Below are 16900 nucleotides of genomic sequence, written 5' to 3' on the forward strand. Positions count from 1 at the left end.
GTCCTCACAGTAACCAGAATAATTTTGGCATTTCCGTGTGTGCAGATGACTTTGAGTCTAAATTCACGTTCCATTCTATGGAAGATTTTCCTCCTCCGGATGAGTATAAACCATGCCAGAAGATTTACCCCAGCAAGATCCCCAGAAGTAAGTACCACCTTGATAAGACTACTGGTTTTCCCTGACCCTCCAGAATTAGATGCTTGGGTGCACTGTCTGGCCACAGGCTGTGTAAAGTGTGACATCAGGATCTCACTGTCCTATTGCAGGGATGCAGCGATGTTCATACTTCTGGAAGTTTCAGAACATTTATTTGCCCTAATCTCCAAGGGTTCATTTAGAGGTTTTTTACAGAACATCAAGTTTAGTTATGTGGCATCGGATTTGGATGCCTAAATTTACCACTGGTCCCTCCCCTCCCTGGGGCTTTTGACTGGGGAGCTAAACGCCCCAAGACAACAGCAAAATGGGATTCAGGAGCTTCGCATTAATAGTTGGGGAAGAACCCCAAAACCCCCAATTCAGAACTCTGGCAGACTCTGAAATAGAGAATGCCTTAGGTCAGTGGTTCCTACTTTGGCAATGCATTAGAATGACCTAGACAGCTTTTAAAAATCTGAAGGCCAGGCTGCACCTAGCGCAGGTAAGTCAGAATATCCAGGGTAGGACACAGATGTCAGTATTTTTGAAAATTGCCACGTGATTCCAATGTCCATCTAAGGCTGAAAACCTCAGTCCAGTGAGAGCCTTCCTCCCAATCTCATCGTGCGGCCAGGCCCCAAGAGAGGCCTTCACTTGGCTTACCTGCCCAGCCCTAAGAATCAAGGAAGGCTGGCTGGCCTGCCCTTCATGGCCCAACGGGCAGGGAGGCAGTACTTCAGGAGCACAGAAAGCAAAGAAAAGCACAGTAGGTGTTGACCACACAGCGATGCTGCCTGTTAACGTAATTCTTGTCCAGTGCTGATTCAATCCAAGTGGGCAGGAGCTGGTAAGAGGGAGGCAGAGCCAGCAACCTGGGGTGAGGGTCCAATGTGTTTTCCACCCCACAACCCGAGTAAGGCCCCCAGCCCCAGACATCTGCAGACCAGCATGGAAAATCATCAGTATCCAAGCTTAGCCCCAGACCGGGAACCTGGCTCTTTGACTGTCTCCTTTCAAAGGGGCCTTGGTGAAGTCCCTTCCCCAGGGTTCAGCTTCCTGCAGTGCAGACCAAGGAGCACCAGCCTGCTCTCTGCTCAGGTGAGAGGTCCTCTCGGGATCAGCCTGGGCAGAGCTTTCTCTGCGTGCCGGTGGATTGCACATTTAGAGAGAAGTGACTTGTATGTTTTTGTTTTGTTTTGTTTTTTGCGGTACGCGGGCCTCTCACCGTTGTGGCCTCTCCCGTTGCGGAGCACAGGCTCTGGACGCGCAGGCTCAGCGGCCATGGCTCACGGGCCCAGCCGCTCCGCGGCATGTGGGATCTTCCCGGACCGGGGCACGAACCCGTGTCCCCTGCATCGGCAGGCGGACTCTCAGCCACTGCGCCACCAGGGAAGCCCACTTGTATGTTTTTTAATAATATGTAAATACAGTTGACCCTTGAACAATGCAGGGCTTCATAAGCATTGTTGGCCCTCCACATCCTTGGATGCGGAGGATTCCACCAACCACAGACTGTCGTACTGTAGTTTTACTACTGAAAAACATCCTTGTACAAGTGGACCCATGCAGTTCAAATCCATGTTGTTTCCGGGTCAACGGTACTCCTCTGAATTGAGAGAGACAGAGGAAGAGAGAGGAGCGGGATAAAGATTGATGAAGGGAAATCACCCCACGTGGGGTTTAAATAGACCGTGGAGACGTGATGGTGGAGGACATGGGTGCTGGGTCAGGCTCCCATTCTTGCTCAGTTCGAGCTCAGCAGATGGGCGTGAACTGCCCACTGTACACTTGGCACCATGCTGGCCCCAGAGACTACGAGGTGTAAGCAACAAGGTCCCTACCACCAAGCCGCCAGCGTGCACACTCCCGAGATAGAAGTGTGAGATATTAACTAGATCACAACGGAGTGTCTTAATCACTGATTGTTTAAAGTGCAGGGGGCACCACAGCGGGCATGAGGGTGGAGGTGGAGACGGGACTTGAAGGCGTAGAGAGAGGTCACATTTCCACTGGGTGGAAAGGCTGAGCACGGCACACCCCCAGGAGAGAGGCACGATAGCGTTTGGGCCGTTTAAGAATGACAGGAAAGTCCTACGTGGTGTGTGAGGGCACACGGTGCCTGGAGAGGACCGCACCGGCTGCCAGAGATGTTAGGCTTCGCGGGGCAGAGGGTCAATAAATAACACTTCTTTTCCCATCATATGAAATGTTCACAGGTCAGACGGATGAAGATCTTAGTGTTTTTATTGGAAGAGCTTAGGTCACAGCAAACTCTAATACTGGGGGAGGTTTGCTGACTCCCCCAGGCCAGGGGATTTACAGGTGAGGAGACTGAGGCTGGCCTCCCCCTGCAGCCCCAGAGCAGCCTCACAGAGCTTTCCACATGGCCAGGAGGGCAGGACGGAATAGTCCTTAATACACAGCAGCCAGATTTCAAAGAGGGAACCTAGAAGGGGCCAGGCTGCACATGGCTAGTTCCCTCTGTTCAACTCACCAGAAAAAGAGGGCAGAGAGAGCCTAGGCGTGTTACCTACCCTACAGGAGGTGCCCACACATGAAGAGGACAAGGAGATATGTTCCCTCCTAATGTGAAGGATGTTTTATCCCTTCTAAGGGATATAAGCAGAACCTATAAGCAGAGCTGTCAGTGAAATACTAACCACCGCCAATACAGTAAGTGCTCCTGTCGTAGACCTGCTCAGATGTGCCTGGCATGGTTCTAGGTGCTTTGCAGACCTTATCATAAGTCCTTAATGTAGAAAGTTTTCACATAGGGGAAAGGAGGTCCATACAGGCCAAGTGACTTGCCTAAGGCCTCACAGCAAGTTAGAGGCAGAGCCAGGAATTTCAGACCCAGGGGTGTCTGAGCCATGCAGCCATGGTGAACTCTGAGAAGGGATGTGGTTAGGTCTAGGTTGAGTCTGATAACTGGTGGTTTGATCAGAGGAGGTAAAGACCAAGGTCAGGAAACCTGTGGCTTTGAGAAGGGTCCATGCGAGGGAGGATGGATGGGGGTGAGGGTTGCCAGGGCTTGGGGATGCAGGCCATGAGAGGAACAAGAGAAGTAGAGGAGGAGCTGAGGGCCTCTGAGTACCAACCTGGGCCTGGATGGACGGTGCGGCACCAAGAAGAAGGAGCTGGAGAGGCGCAGGTTTCAGGAGGAGACGAAGTGATGGATCAGGGCGAGTGGAGGTGCCTGGAGGGCTGCAAGGGGGAGATGACCCGGGGCAGGTGGAACAGGGAGTACACAGGTCTGAGGCTGAGGGGTAAGGTCAGGAATGGGAACTAGCTCTGCGGGTCATCAGTTTGGAGCCTTACCCTAAACCAGGGCTCAGCAAACATTTTCTTTAAAGGGCCAGAGAGGACATGCTGAGGTTCTGCCTGCCATCTGGCCTCTGTCACAACTACTCAGCTCTGCTGTTTTGACATGAGAACAGCCACAGACAACACGTAAAGAAATGGGCATGGCTGTCTTCCAGTAAAACTTTATCTGTGAAAGCAGTTGCTGGCTGAATTTGGTCTGCTGGCTGTATTTTGCTGATCTCTGCCCTCAACCACTTCAGAAAAACAGAGTCTTAAAAATCTCTTTGTTATACAGCCTTTCTCAGTAATGTGCTGTGGAGTCCTTCAATCTTCAGACTCAGTAAAATCGAACTTACCTGCATCTGGAGCCCGTGGTGCCTAGCCTCATCTCTGAGAACAGAAGAAAAGCTTCACCCCATACAGCTCACCAGGAGGGCAGAGGCGGCAGTCTGTGCTGTGTTCCTCTGCTTTCAGAGAAATGTTCAAATCAGTGCCCACACCAACATAAATAATCTCCTGAGGATCAAGAAGGAGCAGTTAAAAAAAAAAAAAAACGCAATGTACTAATGAATTGACATCCTACAGACCAGAAAGGGCATTTGCCATTTCAAAAAGAAGATATAGCTTTAGACTGATGTGGCATTGGTGGACATAAAATACTTCAGTAGCCTCCTAGCACAGTTAAATGAGCGTGTTCCTGCCGTTCCTGCGAGCCGTAGGGGAGACGCTTGTTAATTATGTGGGTGTAGGTCATGCCTATCTGATGACATTTCTCACAGTTTTTCTCTTGCATTCTGCCATTGACCTGTAACCCAAGGTTAGAGTTCTTCATGGTGTGGGAGACTGCGTTGCTTCCGTCAGATGAGGGTGTCCCTGTGCTCTTTTGTAGCAGTTCTGGAGCTCTGTCTCCGCCCGCTTGCCTGCTTTCTCTCTGTCCTTCCGAGACACACACACACGCGCGCGTGCGCGCGCGCGCGCGCGCACACACACACACACACACACACACACACACACACGGCACACACATACCCTAAGGCTTAGCTCTTCCGGCGCCATCCTCCCTGTCTCCACTCTGCAAGTATGAGCCATGCTCTTTCTTTGGTAGATGATTTTGTCCAATTTTTAAGTGTTTTTAAAAGGCACGGGTTCCTCAATAAGTTAAACAGAATTACCGTATGACCTAGCAATTCCACTCCTGGGTGTATACCCCAAAGAATTGAAAACAGGTGTTCAAACAAGAGTTCATAGACAAATATTCACAGCAGCACTATTCACAGTAGCCAAAAGGTGACCACCCAAATGCCCATCAACTAGTAAATGGATAAACAAAATGCGGTGTAGTCATGCAATGGAATATTATTGGACAGTAAGAAGGAATGAAGCAGTGGTATGTGCTACAACATGGATGAACCTTGCAAACATTAGGCTAAACGAAAGAAGCCAGACATAAAGCCCACATAAGACTCCATTGATATGAAATATCTAAAATAGGCAAATTCAAAGACACAGAAAGTGAATTTAGCAGTTGCTAAGGGCAGGGGAGTATGGAGAATGGGGAGTGACTGCTAATGAGTCCTCTTGGGCTGATGAAAATGTTCTGCAACTAGATAGTGGTGATGGTTACACAACAACGGGAATGTACGAAGTGTCATTAATGGTAAATTGTATATTATATGTACTTTACCACAATGAAAAGAAAGTGAAAAAACCCTATCACTGAGAATCTTTGGGAAACATGCGTAGCTCACAAATATTCATTAACACAATGATGGTAGAAAGAGTGAAGTCATCCTCATATGGACAGATATTTATTGAGGCCCTCAGCTCTGGAGAGATTTAGATAAATGATCCCCCTGACTTACCCTTCAGAGATTCACACGTTGGTGAAGGAAGGGAGGAGAGAAAGACACCCGAACATAACATTTCAGTCTGGTGTTCCCAGCAAAACCATCCTCGTCACGATCAGTTCAGTGGGAAAGTGGGTGATTAAAAATTTGACCGTTTTCATCCCAACTCCTTTTTTCTTTACTTTTAATTGTGGTTAAAAAAGAACATAACGTGGGGACTTCCCTGGTGGTACAGTGGTTAAGAATCCGCCTGCCAATGCAGGGGACACAGGTTTGAGCCCTGGTCCGGGAAGATCCCACATGCTGCAGAGCAACTAAGCCCGTGTGCCACAACTACTGAGCCTGGGCTCTAGAGCCCACGAGCCACAACTACTGAAGCCCCGTGCACCCTAGGGCCTGCGAGCCACAACTACTGAGCCCATGTGCCACAACTATTGAAGCCCGTGCGCCTAGAGCCGGTGCTCTGCAACAAGAGAAGCCACTGCAATGAGAAGCCCGCGCACCGCAGTGAAGAATAGCTCCCACTCACCACAACTAGAGAAAACCCGCACGCAGCAACAAAGACCCAATGCAGCCAAAAAATATATATATATTATATATATATATACACACACAAATAACATGAAACTGACCATCCTAACCATTTTTATGTGTACAGTTCAGTAGTGTGAAATGCATTTACATTGTTGTGCAACCAATTTCCAGAACTCTTTTCATCTCACAAAATTGAAACTCTGTACCCATTAAACAACTCCCCATTCTCCCCTCCCCCAACCCCCTGGTAACCACTGTTCTAGTTTCTAGCTCTGTGGCTCTATGAGTTTGACTACTCTTGGTATATAACTAGAATTGTGCTATACTTGACTTTTTTTTAAATTTTTTAAAAAAATTTATTTATATTTATTTATTTTTGGCTGTGTTGGGTCTTCGTTACAGCACGCGGGCTTTCTCTAGTTGCGGCGAGCGGGGACTACTCTTTGTTGAGGTGCGCAGACTTCTCATTGCGGTGGCTTCTCGTTTCGAAGCACGGGCTCTAGGCACGTGGGCTTCAGCAGTTGTGGCACGTGGGTTCAGTAGTTGTGGCTCTCAGGCTCTAGAGCGCAGGCTCAGTAGTTGTGGCGCATGGGCTTAGTTGCTCCGCGGCATGTGGGATCTTCCTGGACCAGGGCTTGAACCCGTGTCCCCTGCATTGGCAGATGGATTCTTAACCACTGTACCACCAGGGAAGCCCTACTTGACTTTTTGAGACTGGCTTATTTCACTTAGCATAATGTCCTCAAGGTTCATCCATGTTGTAGCGTATGTCACAATTTCCTTCCTTTTTAAGGCTGAATAATATTCCGTTGTATGTATTTACCACATTTTGTTTATCTATTCATCCATCAATAGACACTTGGGTTGCTTCCATCTTTTGGCTGTTGTGAACAATGCTGCTATGTACATGAGTGTACCAATAACTGTTTGAGACCCTGCTTTCAATTCTTTTGTGTATACACCCAGAAGTGGAATTACTGGATGATATGGTAATTCTATTTTTAATTTTTTGAGGAACCACCATACTGTTTTCCATTTTACATTCCTACCACCAGTACACAAGTGTTCCAGTTTCTCCACATCCTCTCCAACCCTTGTTATTTTCTGGTCTTGGTGCTTTGTTTTGTCTGTAGCCATCTTGATGGGTGTGAAGTGGTATCTCATTGTGGCCCAACTCCTTTTCTAAAATAGAGTTACTTTACACTTATAGCAAAACTGGCTACCATTACTTCCATTAGCAGAGAAACTTCTCCACCAGGCAGTGCAGTAACTTTAACAGTACAGGGTGGTTCACATCATAAAATCAAAGGATTAGATGTCCCCAGACTGAAAGAATCAGAAGACAAAGCCGGTGCCAGAGTCTTTCGCCTTTGTGGCGGGAGGGCAGTTGAGCAGTAAGGATCTCTGTCCTGGCTTACTTATCTTAGCCACGTCTGATTATTACTGGGGACCACAGCCCTCCATAAGCTATCTTCCAGCATCCCACTCTCTTACCACCTCCTGTCTTTCCAGGTTACTCCTTTATTCCTCTGAACCTGCAAAGATACTGTAATATCTATAAGTAATATCTCCCTTGGGAATTCCCTGGTGGTCCAGTGGTTAGGACTCTGCACTTTCACTGCCAAGGGTGCAGGTTCAATACCAGGTCGGAGAACTAAGATCCTGCAAACCACATGGCACGGCCAAAAAATTTTTTTTTAATCTTACCAGGTATTTATATATATATAAAAAAATCTCCCTTGACCTCCCCTGGGCCATTTCTCTGCTCTTCTTACAGGCAACACCATCTCCTCTCCCCGTCCTCTCAGGCCTTCTCCCTTCACGCCATAGACGGAGCCCTTGGCAAGGCTACCAGTGGACCCGAACGTGGCCAAATCCAGGGGTCAGAGGTGTCAGCTGCAGTCCATCACACCCTCCTCCTGAAGCGCTTCTTTGCTTAGATTTTCTGGCTGCCCCCTTTCTCCCCTCTCCTCCCACTGCAAGCCCACTGCTCCTCCATTTTTTGTCATACCAAAAACCTTAGAATCGTATTTGGCTTCTTTTTTTCTCTTCTGCTCCCACATCCAATTTCCCAGTAAATTCTGGGACCTCCCCCTTGGAAATGCATCCCCAATCTGATCACGTGTCCTCTGTCACTCACCCCTGGCTGAAGCCACTGTCGTTTCTCACCTGGATGCTGCAAGCACCTACTAACCGGTGTCCCTGCTCCACACGGCAGCCCGAAGTGATTCCTCTAAAGCCCAGTCACGCTGCCCCTGCTTACAATCCTCCAGTGAATTCCCATCTCCCTCCAAGTCAATCAGAAATTCCCGTCATGGCTTCTAAGACCCACATGAACTACCCATTGCCGCCACTCTCCCCATCGTCACTTCCCTCCAACAGCATGGACCACCTACAATGTGTAGAACGCTCCAAGCACACCCCCCCATCTCTGGGCTCTTTGCACTTGCCCTTCCTTCTATGGGCCACTTTCCTCAGGTATCCGCGAGACTTACCCCCTGCCTCCTTTAGGTCTTTTATTAAAATAGAGTTACTTTATACCTGTAGCACAACTAGCTACCATTATTCCCATTAGCAGAGAAACTTCTCCACCAAGCACTGCAGTAATGTTAACAGCTCTTGGTGGTTCATGCAGCAACGTTAACAGCTCTTGGATGTCCCAAGACTGAGAGAATCAGAAGACAACGCCAGGGTGTGTCTTTCGCCCTTGTGGAGGGCAGTTAGGCAGTAAGGACCTCTGCCCTGGTGCACTTACCTTAGCCACGCCTGATTATTACCGGTGACTACACCCCTGCTTATGGCCTTCCCTGATGACCACTACAGATAAAATAACAGCACTTCCTGTCCTATCACTTGTGCTCTCTTTATGCTGCCTTATCGTTTCTTCAAGGCATCTATCACCTCCTGACATGTTATATATTTACCTGTCTTCCCCAGTACAGTATAAGGCCCTGGAGGGCAGAGACGGCATCCATTTTTATTCACTGGTCTACCATCAGCTCCTGGCCTGAGGCCAGGCACACAGACACTCAGTAACCACTTGTTGAATTAATAATTAACAATATCCACACATATCTACATTGCTAAACCATTTACAGAAGAAATTTGAAAACAGCACAAATATCCAACAATAAATAAGTTAATTAGTGCAGAGCCACAGGATGGAATGTTCTGCATCCGTTATAATAGCGCTGTTGAATATTTAGTGACATGGGAAAATGCCAATGCTCCCATGAGAAAACAAAACAAAAAAACCTGGCATACTAAAATTACATTAAATAAAACCTAAATTTAATTTTAAAAAGAAAATATTTCATGAATTTATATGGAGAGGGAAAAGTGGACCAAATAAAGGAAAGAGAGAAGAGGCTAGAAATATATCCAGTACAGTGTTAAGAGTGGTTAGCCCTCAATGGTGGAATGCTGGGTGATTTTTATTTTCCTTATGCTTCACTATTTTGTCCAAGTGTTCTATAATAAATATATATTACTTTTAATAAGCATTAAAACTAATTTTAAAATTCCAAATTATTGACAGACTATGATTAGCCCACCCCTGGTCTGAGTGCCCCGAGGTGTGTAGGGTGACAATGTAAGTTCTCTACGAGGGGGACGTGGATCCCTCAGGCCAACGTCAACTATGGCAGTGACAGCAAGGAAGGAGAGGAAAGGCCAGATAAGCAATTTCTGAGGCGTAGCTCTGGCAGATACTAGAATTATCATTTCCAATGAAACCTGTCATTTCCTTTAGTTAGAGACCATGAGAGGCTTCCAGCATTAGAACAGGGAAGGCCCTATGAGGTTTTCCAGCCCAGCTCCTTCAGGTCAGACTGAAATAACCGAGGCAGAAGTAGGGTGATCTGCCTCTGGTCACAGCTGGTGGCAAAGCCGGGGCTTGAGGTGAGGTTCTTTGTTCCATGTCACCTAAGAGAACCCCAGGCTTGTTCTTTTTTTTTTTTATTTTGTTTTTATTTTTGTTTCAGATCCATGAACTTTATTTATTTATTTTTTTACATCTTTATTCGAGTATAATTGCTTTACAATGGTGTGTTAGTTTCTGCTTTATAACAAAGTGAATCAGTTACACATATACATATGTTCCCATATCTCTTCCCTCTTGCGTCTCCCTCCCTCCCACCCTCCCTATCCCACCCCTCTAGGTGGTCACAAAGCACTGAGCTGATCTCCCTGTGCTATGCAGCTGCTTCCCACTACCTATCTATTTTACATTTGGTAGTGTATATATGTCCATGCCACTCTCTCGCTTTGTCACAGCTTACCCTTCATCCTCCCCATATCCTCAAGTCCATTCTCTAGTAGGTCTGTGTCTTTATTCCTGTCTTACCCCTAGGTTCTTCATGACATTTTTTTCCCCTTAAATTCCATATATATATGTTAGCATACGGTATTTGTCTATCTCTTTCTGACTTACTTCACTCTGTATGACAGACTCTAGGTCCATCCACCTCATTACAAATAGCTCAATTTCATTTCCTTTTATGGCTGAGTAATATTCCATTGTATATATGTGCCACATCCTCTTTATCCATTCATCCGATGATGGACACTTAGGTTGTTTCCATCTCCAGGCTATTTTAAATAGAGCTGCAGTGAACATTTTGGTACATGACTCTTTTTGAATTATGGTTTTCTCAGGGTATATGCCCAGTAGTGGGATTGCTGGGTCATATGGTAGTTCTATTTGTAGTTTTTTAAGGAACCTCCATACTGTTCTCCATAGTGGCTGTACCAATTCACATTCCCACCAGCAGTGCAAGAGTGTTCCCTTTTCTCCACACCCTCTCCAGCATTTATTGTTTCTAGATTTTTCGATGATGGCCATTCTGACTGGTGTGAGATGGTATCTCATTGTAGTTTTGATTTGCATTTCTCTAATGATTAATGATGTTGAGCATTCTTTCATGTGTTTGTTGGCACTCTGTATATCTTCTTTGGAGAAATACCTATTTAGGTCTTCTGTCCATTTTTGGATTGGGTTGTTTGTTTTTTTGTTATTGAGCTGCATGAGCTGCTTGTAAATTTTGGAGATTAATCCTTTGTCACTTGCTTCATTTGCAAATATTTTCTCCCATTCTGAGGGTTGTCTTTTGGTCTTGTTTATGGTTTCCTTTGCTGTGCAAAAGCTTTGAAGTTTCATTAGGTCCCATTTGTTTATTTTTGTTTTTATTTCCATTTCTCTAGGAGGTGGGTCAAGAAGGATCTTGCTGTGATTTATGTCATAGAGTGTTCTGCCTATGTTTTCCTTTAAGAGTTTGATAGTTTCTGGCCTTACATTTAGGTCTTTAATCCATTTTGAGCTGATTTTTGTGTATGGTGTTAGAGAGTGATCTAATCTCATACTTTTACATGTACCTGTCCAGTTTTCCCAGCACCACTTATTGAAGAGGCTGTCCTTTCTCCACTGTACATTCCTGCCTCCTTTATCAAAGATAAGGTGACCAGGGCTTCCCTGGTGGCGCAGTGGTTGAGGATCCGCCTGGTGATGCAGGGGACACGGGTTCGTGCCCCGGTCTGGGAGGATCCCACGTGCTGCGGAGCGGCTGGGCCCGTGAGCCATGGCCGCTGAGCCTGCGCATCCGGAGCCTGTGCTCCACAATGGGAGAGGCCACAGCAGTGAGAGGCCCGCGTACCCCCAAAAAAAAAAGAAAAGATAAGGTGACCATATGTGCATGGGTTTATCTCTGGGCTTTCTATCCTGTCCCATTGATCTATCTTTCTGTTTTTGTGCCAGTACCATACTGTCTTGATTGCTGTAGCTTTGTAGTATAACCTGAAGTCAGGGAGCCTGATTCCTCCAGCTCCGTTTTTTGTTCTCAAGATTGCTTTGGCTATTCAGGGTCTTTTGTGTTTCCATACAAATTGTGAAATTTTTTGTTCTAGTTCTGTGAAAAATGCCAGTGGTAGTTTGATAGGGATTGCATTGAATCTGTAGATTGCTTTGGGTAGTAGTGTCATTTTCACAATGTTGATTCTTCCAATCCAAGAACATGGTGTATCTCTCCATCTATTTGTATCATCTTTAATTTCTTTCATCAGTGTCTTATAATTTTCTGCATAGAGGTCTTTTGTCTCCTTAGGTAGGTTTATTCCTAGATATTTTATTCTTTTTGTTGCAATGGTAGATGGGAGTGTTTTCTTGATTTCACTTTCAGATTTTTCATCATTAGTGTATAGGAATGCCAGAGATTTTCTGTGCATTAATTTTGTATCCTGCTACTTTACCAAATTCATTGATTAGCTCTAGTAGTTTTCTCGTAGCATCTTTAGGATTCTCTATGTATAGTATCATGTTGGCTGCCCAAAATACTGGAACAGCATAGAACCAATCCAAGGGTGTGTTCCATGCCTTCTTGAGTGAGGAGTCTCCATGTAGAGGCCTAGGAAGACCCCACTACATGCCCTAGGCTCACTTGAGAGGAAAGGATGAACTTGACATTAGAAAGGGAGCTACCAACAGAACTCAGTGGCTCTGTATTGAAAAGGGAAAATGATGATTCCATGTTCCTTTTTAAAGGTCAAATCAACATCTTTCTGGATAAATATATTTTTTAGCAGAATCTTTTTATTATTTTTAAAAGATATAAAAACAACTACTCCCATCAGTAGCAATACAAGGTTTAACATTTTAACCAGATTTTCTCAGGCCTTTTTCAGATACCTTTAGTAGCTAATTATTTTGTCCACCCCTTCTGTAAACAATCATCACACAACATACAGAACCCTGGGGAAGACTGCTAAGGGCACCCTCACTCTGGCTCAGCCCATGTATTCATCCCCGCCCTGAAATCCGCACTGAAATCACCTAGTAACAACATTCTCCTCTGTTTTTCAACCGTTTCCTGTCTGTTGCACTGCTTTGGGGATGGGAAGGGAAACAGAAATTACCGTTCCACTTAATGTCTGTGTCATACAGTTAGCGTTGCCAGTGAAATGTTCCCAGTCACAGAGAATTGTGCTTTTGATTCCTTCTAACCATCTGCCGTTCTTGTCGTGGTCTGGCCAACATTCCTTCTCTGCACGTGAGGCCAGTGTATGCAGCATCCCATTTGTTTCAGATACACAGCTTGGTTCTCTGCACCATACCTACTACTCTCCACCTTATGCCATGTGGACCCTACCTTACAGAGAGACCGAGTTGGCCCAGAGATGACGGTTAGATGTGCTTCTCTTAGGAGTCCACTTTCTCCTCACCCAGCCCCTGGAATTGTACTCCAAGACTGGGAGGGGTCCTGGGAGACCCAGCTTTGATGGCCAACCAAGTTTGTAAATCCTTTCTGGGTGTTTTCCAAGCCCTGCAGTATTCAGCCTCTTGTTGGTTGGCTACAGAACGGATTTTTTTTTTTTTCTTTTTTGACCTGAAAATATATCTCTGTCTGAGAAAAGGTACAAGCCTGGCTTGGTTTACAAGTGACAAAAAATAAAGTTGGAAACCAGCGTGGCCCTCAGGCCTCTGCTCCTCCAGCCCAAGCACAGACTTTCTTCTTTAAGCCCCACAGTTTAGCGAAGTCTTTCCTATCCGGCTGCTCTGTAGCCAGCAGCTTCTGCAACACAGCGTGTTGATAACTGGGGGAAGAGGCACCATCTGGTTACTAGGGGGCAGCAGCAGCGGTCCCTTGGGCTGCTCTGCATGCAATAGACGCGTGTGACTGGATAGAGATGGGAAAGAGATTTCTTACTGTGCGCTGTGGTACCAAAAGTTTGAAAACCACCATTTTAGCGAATCTGAAATACTCTTCTGTGGGCAAACAGCCCATGTGAAGGACTGTTTCAAGCAGAAGGGCTCTACAGTTTAATTCTAAGAGAGTCTAGTGGCATCTCGTAAGGGAAAACCCCCCAAGGAGATATTTGGATTAAAAACATCCTGGGTAACCCTGGCAACTCTCAGCCACACATTCTAGCAGCAGTGAAATTTCTTTTACAACAAGGTGCAGAGTTTTCCTTTCTGTTTTAAGAAGAAATTGATTCTCCTTAGCTCTGTTGTTTCCAGTCGTATTTATGAAAACTAGTGGGCACTGCTTACCTATGGAGAAGCCTGTTTCGTTGCCCAGTCGTTCTCCAAGTGGGGGATTTTGCCCCCCAGGGGATATTCAGCACTGTCTGGAGACCTTTTTTGTTGATACAAATGGTCTGGGGCATGTGCTAGTGGCGTCTAGTGGGTAAAGACCAGGGATGCTGTGAAACTGCTTACAGCACACAGGCAACACCCAACAAAGAATTTTCCAGCCCCAAATGTCAGTAGAGCCAAGTTAAGAAACCCTGGTCTAGAGGAAGGCTTTTCTGTAGTAGACTGGAGTTTCGTAAATCTAAGAACAATAGTGTCAAGGCCATACTGCCGCGTGGAATTCGGTCAGGGGCTGTTTATCAGTGTCTCTTTACTTTTTGCTCAGTTGTAAATCTGACTAAAAACCTAGTACTCCCTATGCCATTGGTCCAAAAATATCTTCATCCTAGAACAAGTGCACTCGGTAATTTTAAAAGTATTTTAATGAAACTTATAGTGTCCATTGGATTAATGTTTTGTAAGGTGTAGAAACCCTTCTATGTGGCAGTTCATTTAAAAAACTATATCTTACCATAACAGATTCTTAAGGTGACTTATATGCCCATTGTAGAAAACTTGAAGAGTATTTTTAAGAGTTTTTAAAAAGCAGTAAATCCAAAAGGAATCAATTCAGTATATTATTTACATTTTTTAAATGGATTTTTAAAAATAGTTAACATCTTGCTATCTATACAGTTTCTAGCCTGCTTTTTTGTCCTACATTTCAAACATCACCCCAAATTATTTGAGCCTTTGTAGACACTCAGATGGCCTCTTGGTGCTCCATCATACGATAATGAACCCTAGATTTCCTAAACACTGTTGTTGAATACAGGTTATTATCAGCTTTTCACTATCATAAATAATCTGGGATTGATATTTCTGCTTTTCATGTTGCTTTGTAAGTAGCACAGCAACGTGAATTGTTGGGAGGGCTTTGGGACATGGTTATTTAATTCCTAGCCTGTGACAGAAGCAGACAGAAAAGTCTTATACCAAATGCAGCAGAGGAGACACAGGGACACCATTTGGATCACCTGACTCACAGGAAAAGTTCTGGAATTCCTAGGAATGTGGATTTCAAACTTGGCTAGACCAACCAAACCATGTATCTACGTGTACACATGTCTATGTAAGTAAATGTCAAAAAGAAAAACAAAGCTGGAGGGATAAACAGCAAACTTTTAGCAGAGGCAACTCCGGGATAATTAATTGGGATTAGAGAGAAGGGCAGGCAGAGAGGAAGCACTTGAGGGGGTATTTTTTCCTTATTATCTTGTCTATATTCTTTGAATTCTTAATTATGAGAATATATTCATATGTAACTTGTGTAATATTTAAACCTAATATGTTTTAGAGAGTGAGTTGGAGCCTCATGGAACAGGGTCTGAGCTATGTCAGCACACACTTTCACTCCTTTTTTAAGCAACCCTAGCACGACGCCGGCACATTTGGGGCCAGGACACACGAGCGAGTCTGCAGCTGATGCTGTGTTCAGAGCTGAGAAGCTCGCACCTGCGTTTAGATGAGAGGCCTTCGTCACTTGTTCTCCTCCCAGCTCAGTGGACGTGACGCCTCTGTATCCACAGTGTGTGACATAGAGGCGGTGGGTAGAAACGCACAGTCTAGGGCCAGGAGCCCGAGGGTTTCAGGTTGACCGACTTACATTACCCTTGGTTCCTGTACCATTGCCCTAAGTGCCGGTTTAGCCAGACTTTCTCCGTGAAGCACATAGCCGGCCCTGGGCCAGCAGATGGTGGGATGGTTCCTGTGTCTTTCAGGCCGCACACCTGGTCCCTGGCTCCACACTGAGGCGGCCGGCCAGAGCTCCGATGACATCAAAGGCAGAAATGCTCAGGTAACACGGCCCTCTGGTCTCTGAGTGTGAAACTGGGAAACCTCAGGGAGCACAGAAATGTTGAGGGTGTGCTTTCCTCTGAACAGCCTCCTGGTTTTCCTCAGGGAAAGCCATAGGGGTACCTTTGTTTCCAGCTGGGATGAAACACAATTTCAAAACCTGAAGAGTGAAAGGGGGGAGCTTCTCTGGAATCACCACCACACACAGAAGCAGCTTTGGCAACACAGAACCCCTTGGGAATCACTCTGCAACCATCACCCCGTTCGCTCCCATCATTCTTCCCTCGTTACTGTGGCCTGAGAAGCCTGAGAGGAGAGCTCTGTAACATGTATGAAACATAATTTGGTGTTCTCTCTCGTCTATAGAATACATGGTTTCTCATAGCACCCTGGGGTTTTTTCTCCCATCGACATTATCATTTACTTATTTTTTTAATTTTTACTTTATTTTATTTTTGGCCACACTGCACAGCATGTGGGATATTAGTTCCCTGACCAGGGATTGAACCCATGCCCTCTGCAGCGGAAGCACGGTGTCTTAACCACTGGACTGCCAGGGAAGTCCCCAACATTATCATTTCTTTTGACCAAATGTAGCCACAAATTTTGCTGGTGGCTAGAGGAAGGCTGTGGGGAGGGGATCGGGGGAACCAGAGAGGTGCTTGTGTCATAATTATGAGTCTTTGAAGAAATGCCCTCGTGCTCACATGAGGCAACTTGGACACAGTGTTTTCTAACCTGGGCGGAGATGACATCTCTCACCGCAGACGACAGGGTCTCATCTTTAAAGGCCCTTTGTTTCTTTGAAAACATGCATTCCGTCCACCCTGGCCGCCTCCTGTTTCACAGTGCCGTGTAACAAAAGGGGTGGCCTGCTGTTAGATCAGAACCTCAAGGAAAGAGACGTGAGAAAGAAGGAACTTAGGTTACTGGAAGTGGGGATGAGCTCCCTGAAGGACAAGCACCTCTCCCCTTTCTCACCATGGCTAATCCAAGAATTGCAATGTCCATTCTCAGATGACTGTAGGTTCAAAACTGGGTGTATGATTGCAGTTCAGAGAAAGTATGTATACAGAGGAAAAAAGAAGACAGGAAAAATATACACAAAATTGTTCACAGGCATTCACTCTGCCAGCTGATGGCTGATTTTGACTTC

The 16900-nt window shown here is 45.7% G+C and overlaps 1 protein-coding gene across 1 annotated transcript in view; it reads left to right on the forward strand.

Annotated features, from left to right (window-relative positions):
• The window catches only part of WIPF3 (WAS/WASL interacting protein family member 3), a 90799-nt gene that overhangs the window by 70478 nt on the left and 3421 nt on the right, over window positions 1-16900 (forward strand). The window contains exons 7-8 of the mRNA XM_060020660.1: window positions 46-147; window positions 15669-15745. Of these exons, the coding sequence (XP_059876643.1) occupies window positions 46-147; window positions 15669-15745 (179 nt within the window). The remainder of the gene's footprint in view (window positions 1-45; window positions 148-15668; window positions 15746-16900) is intronic.

Source organism: Delphinus delphis, chromosome 9 (assembly GCF_949987515.2).
Source record: "Delphinus delphis chromosome 9, mDelDel1.2, whole genome shotgun sequence".
Classification (NCBI taxonomy): domain Eukaryota; kingdom Metazoa; phylum Chordata; class Mammalia; order Artiodactyla; family Delphinidae; genus Delphinus; species Delphinus delphis.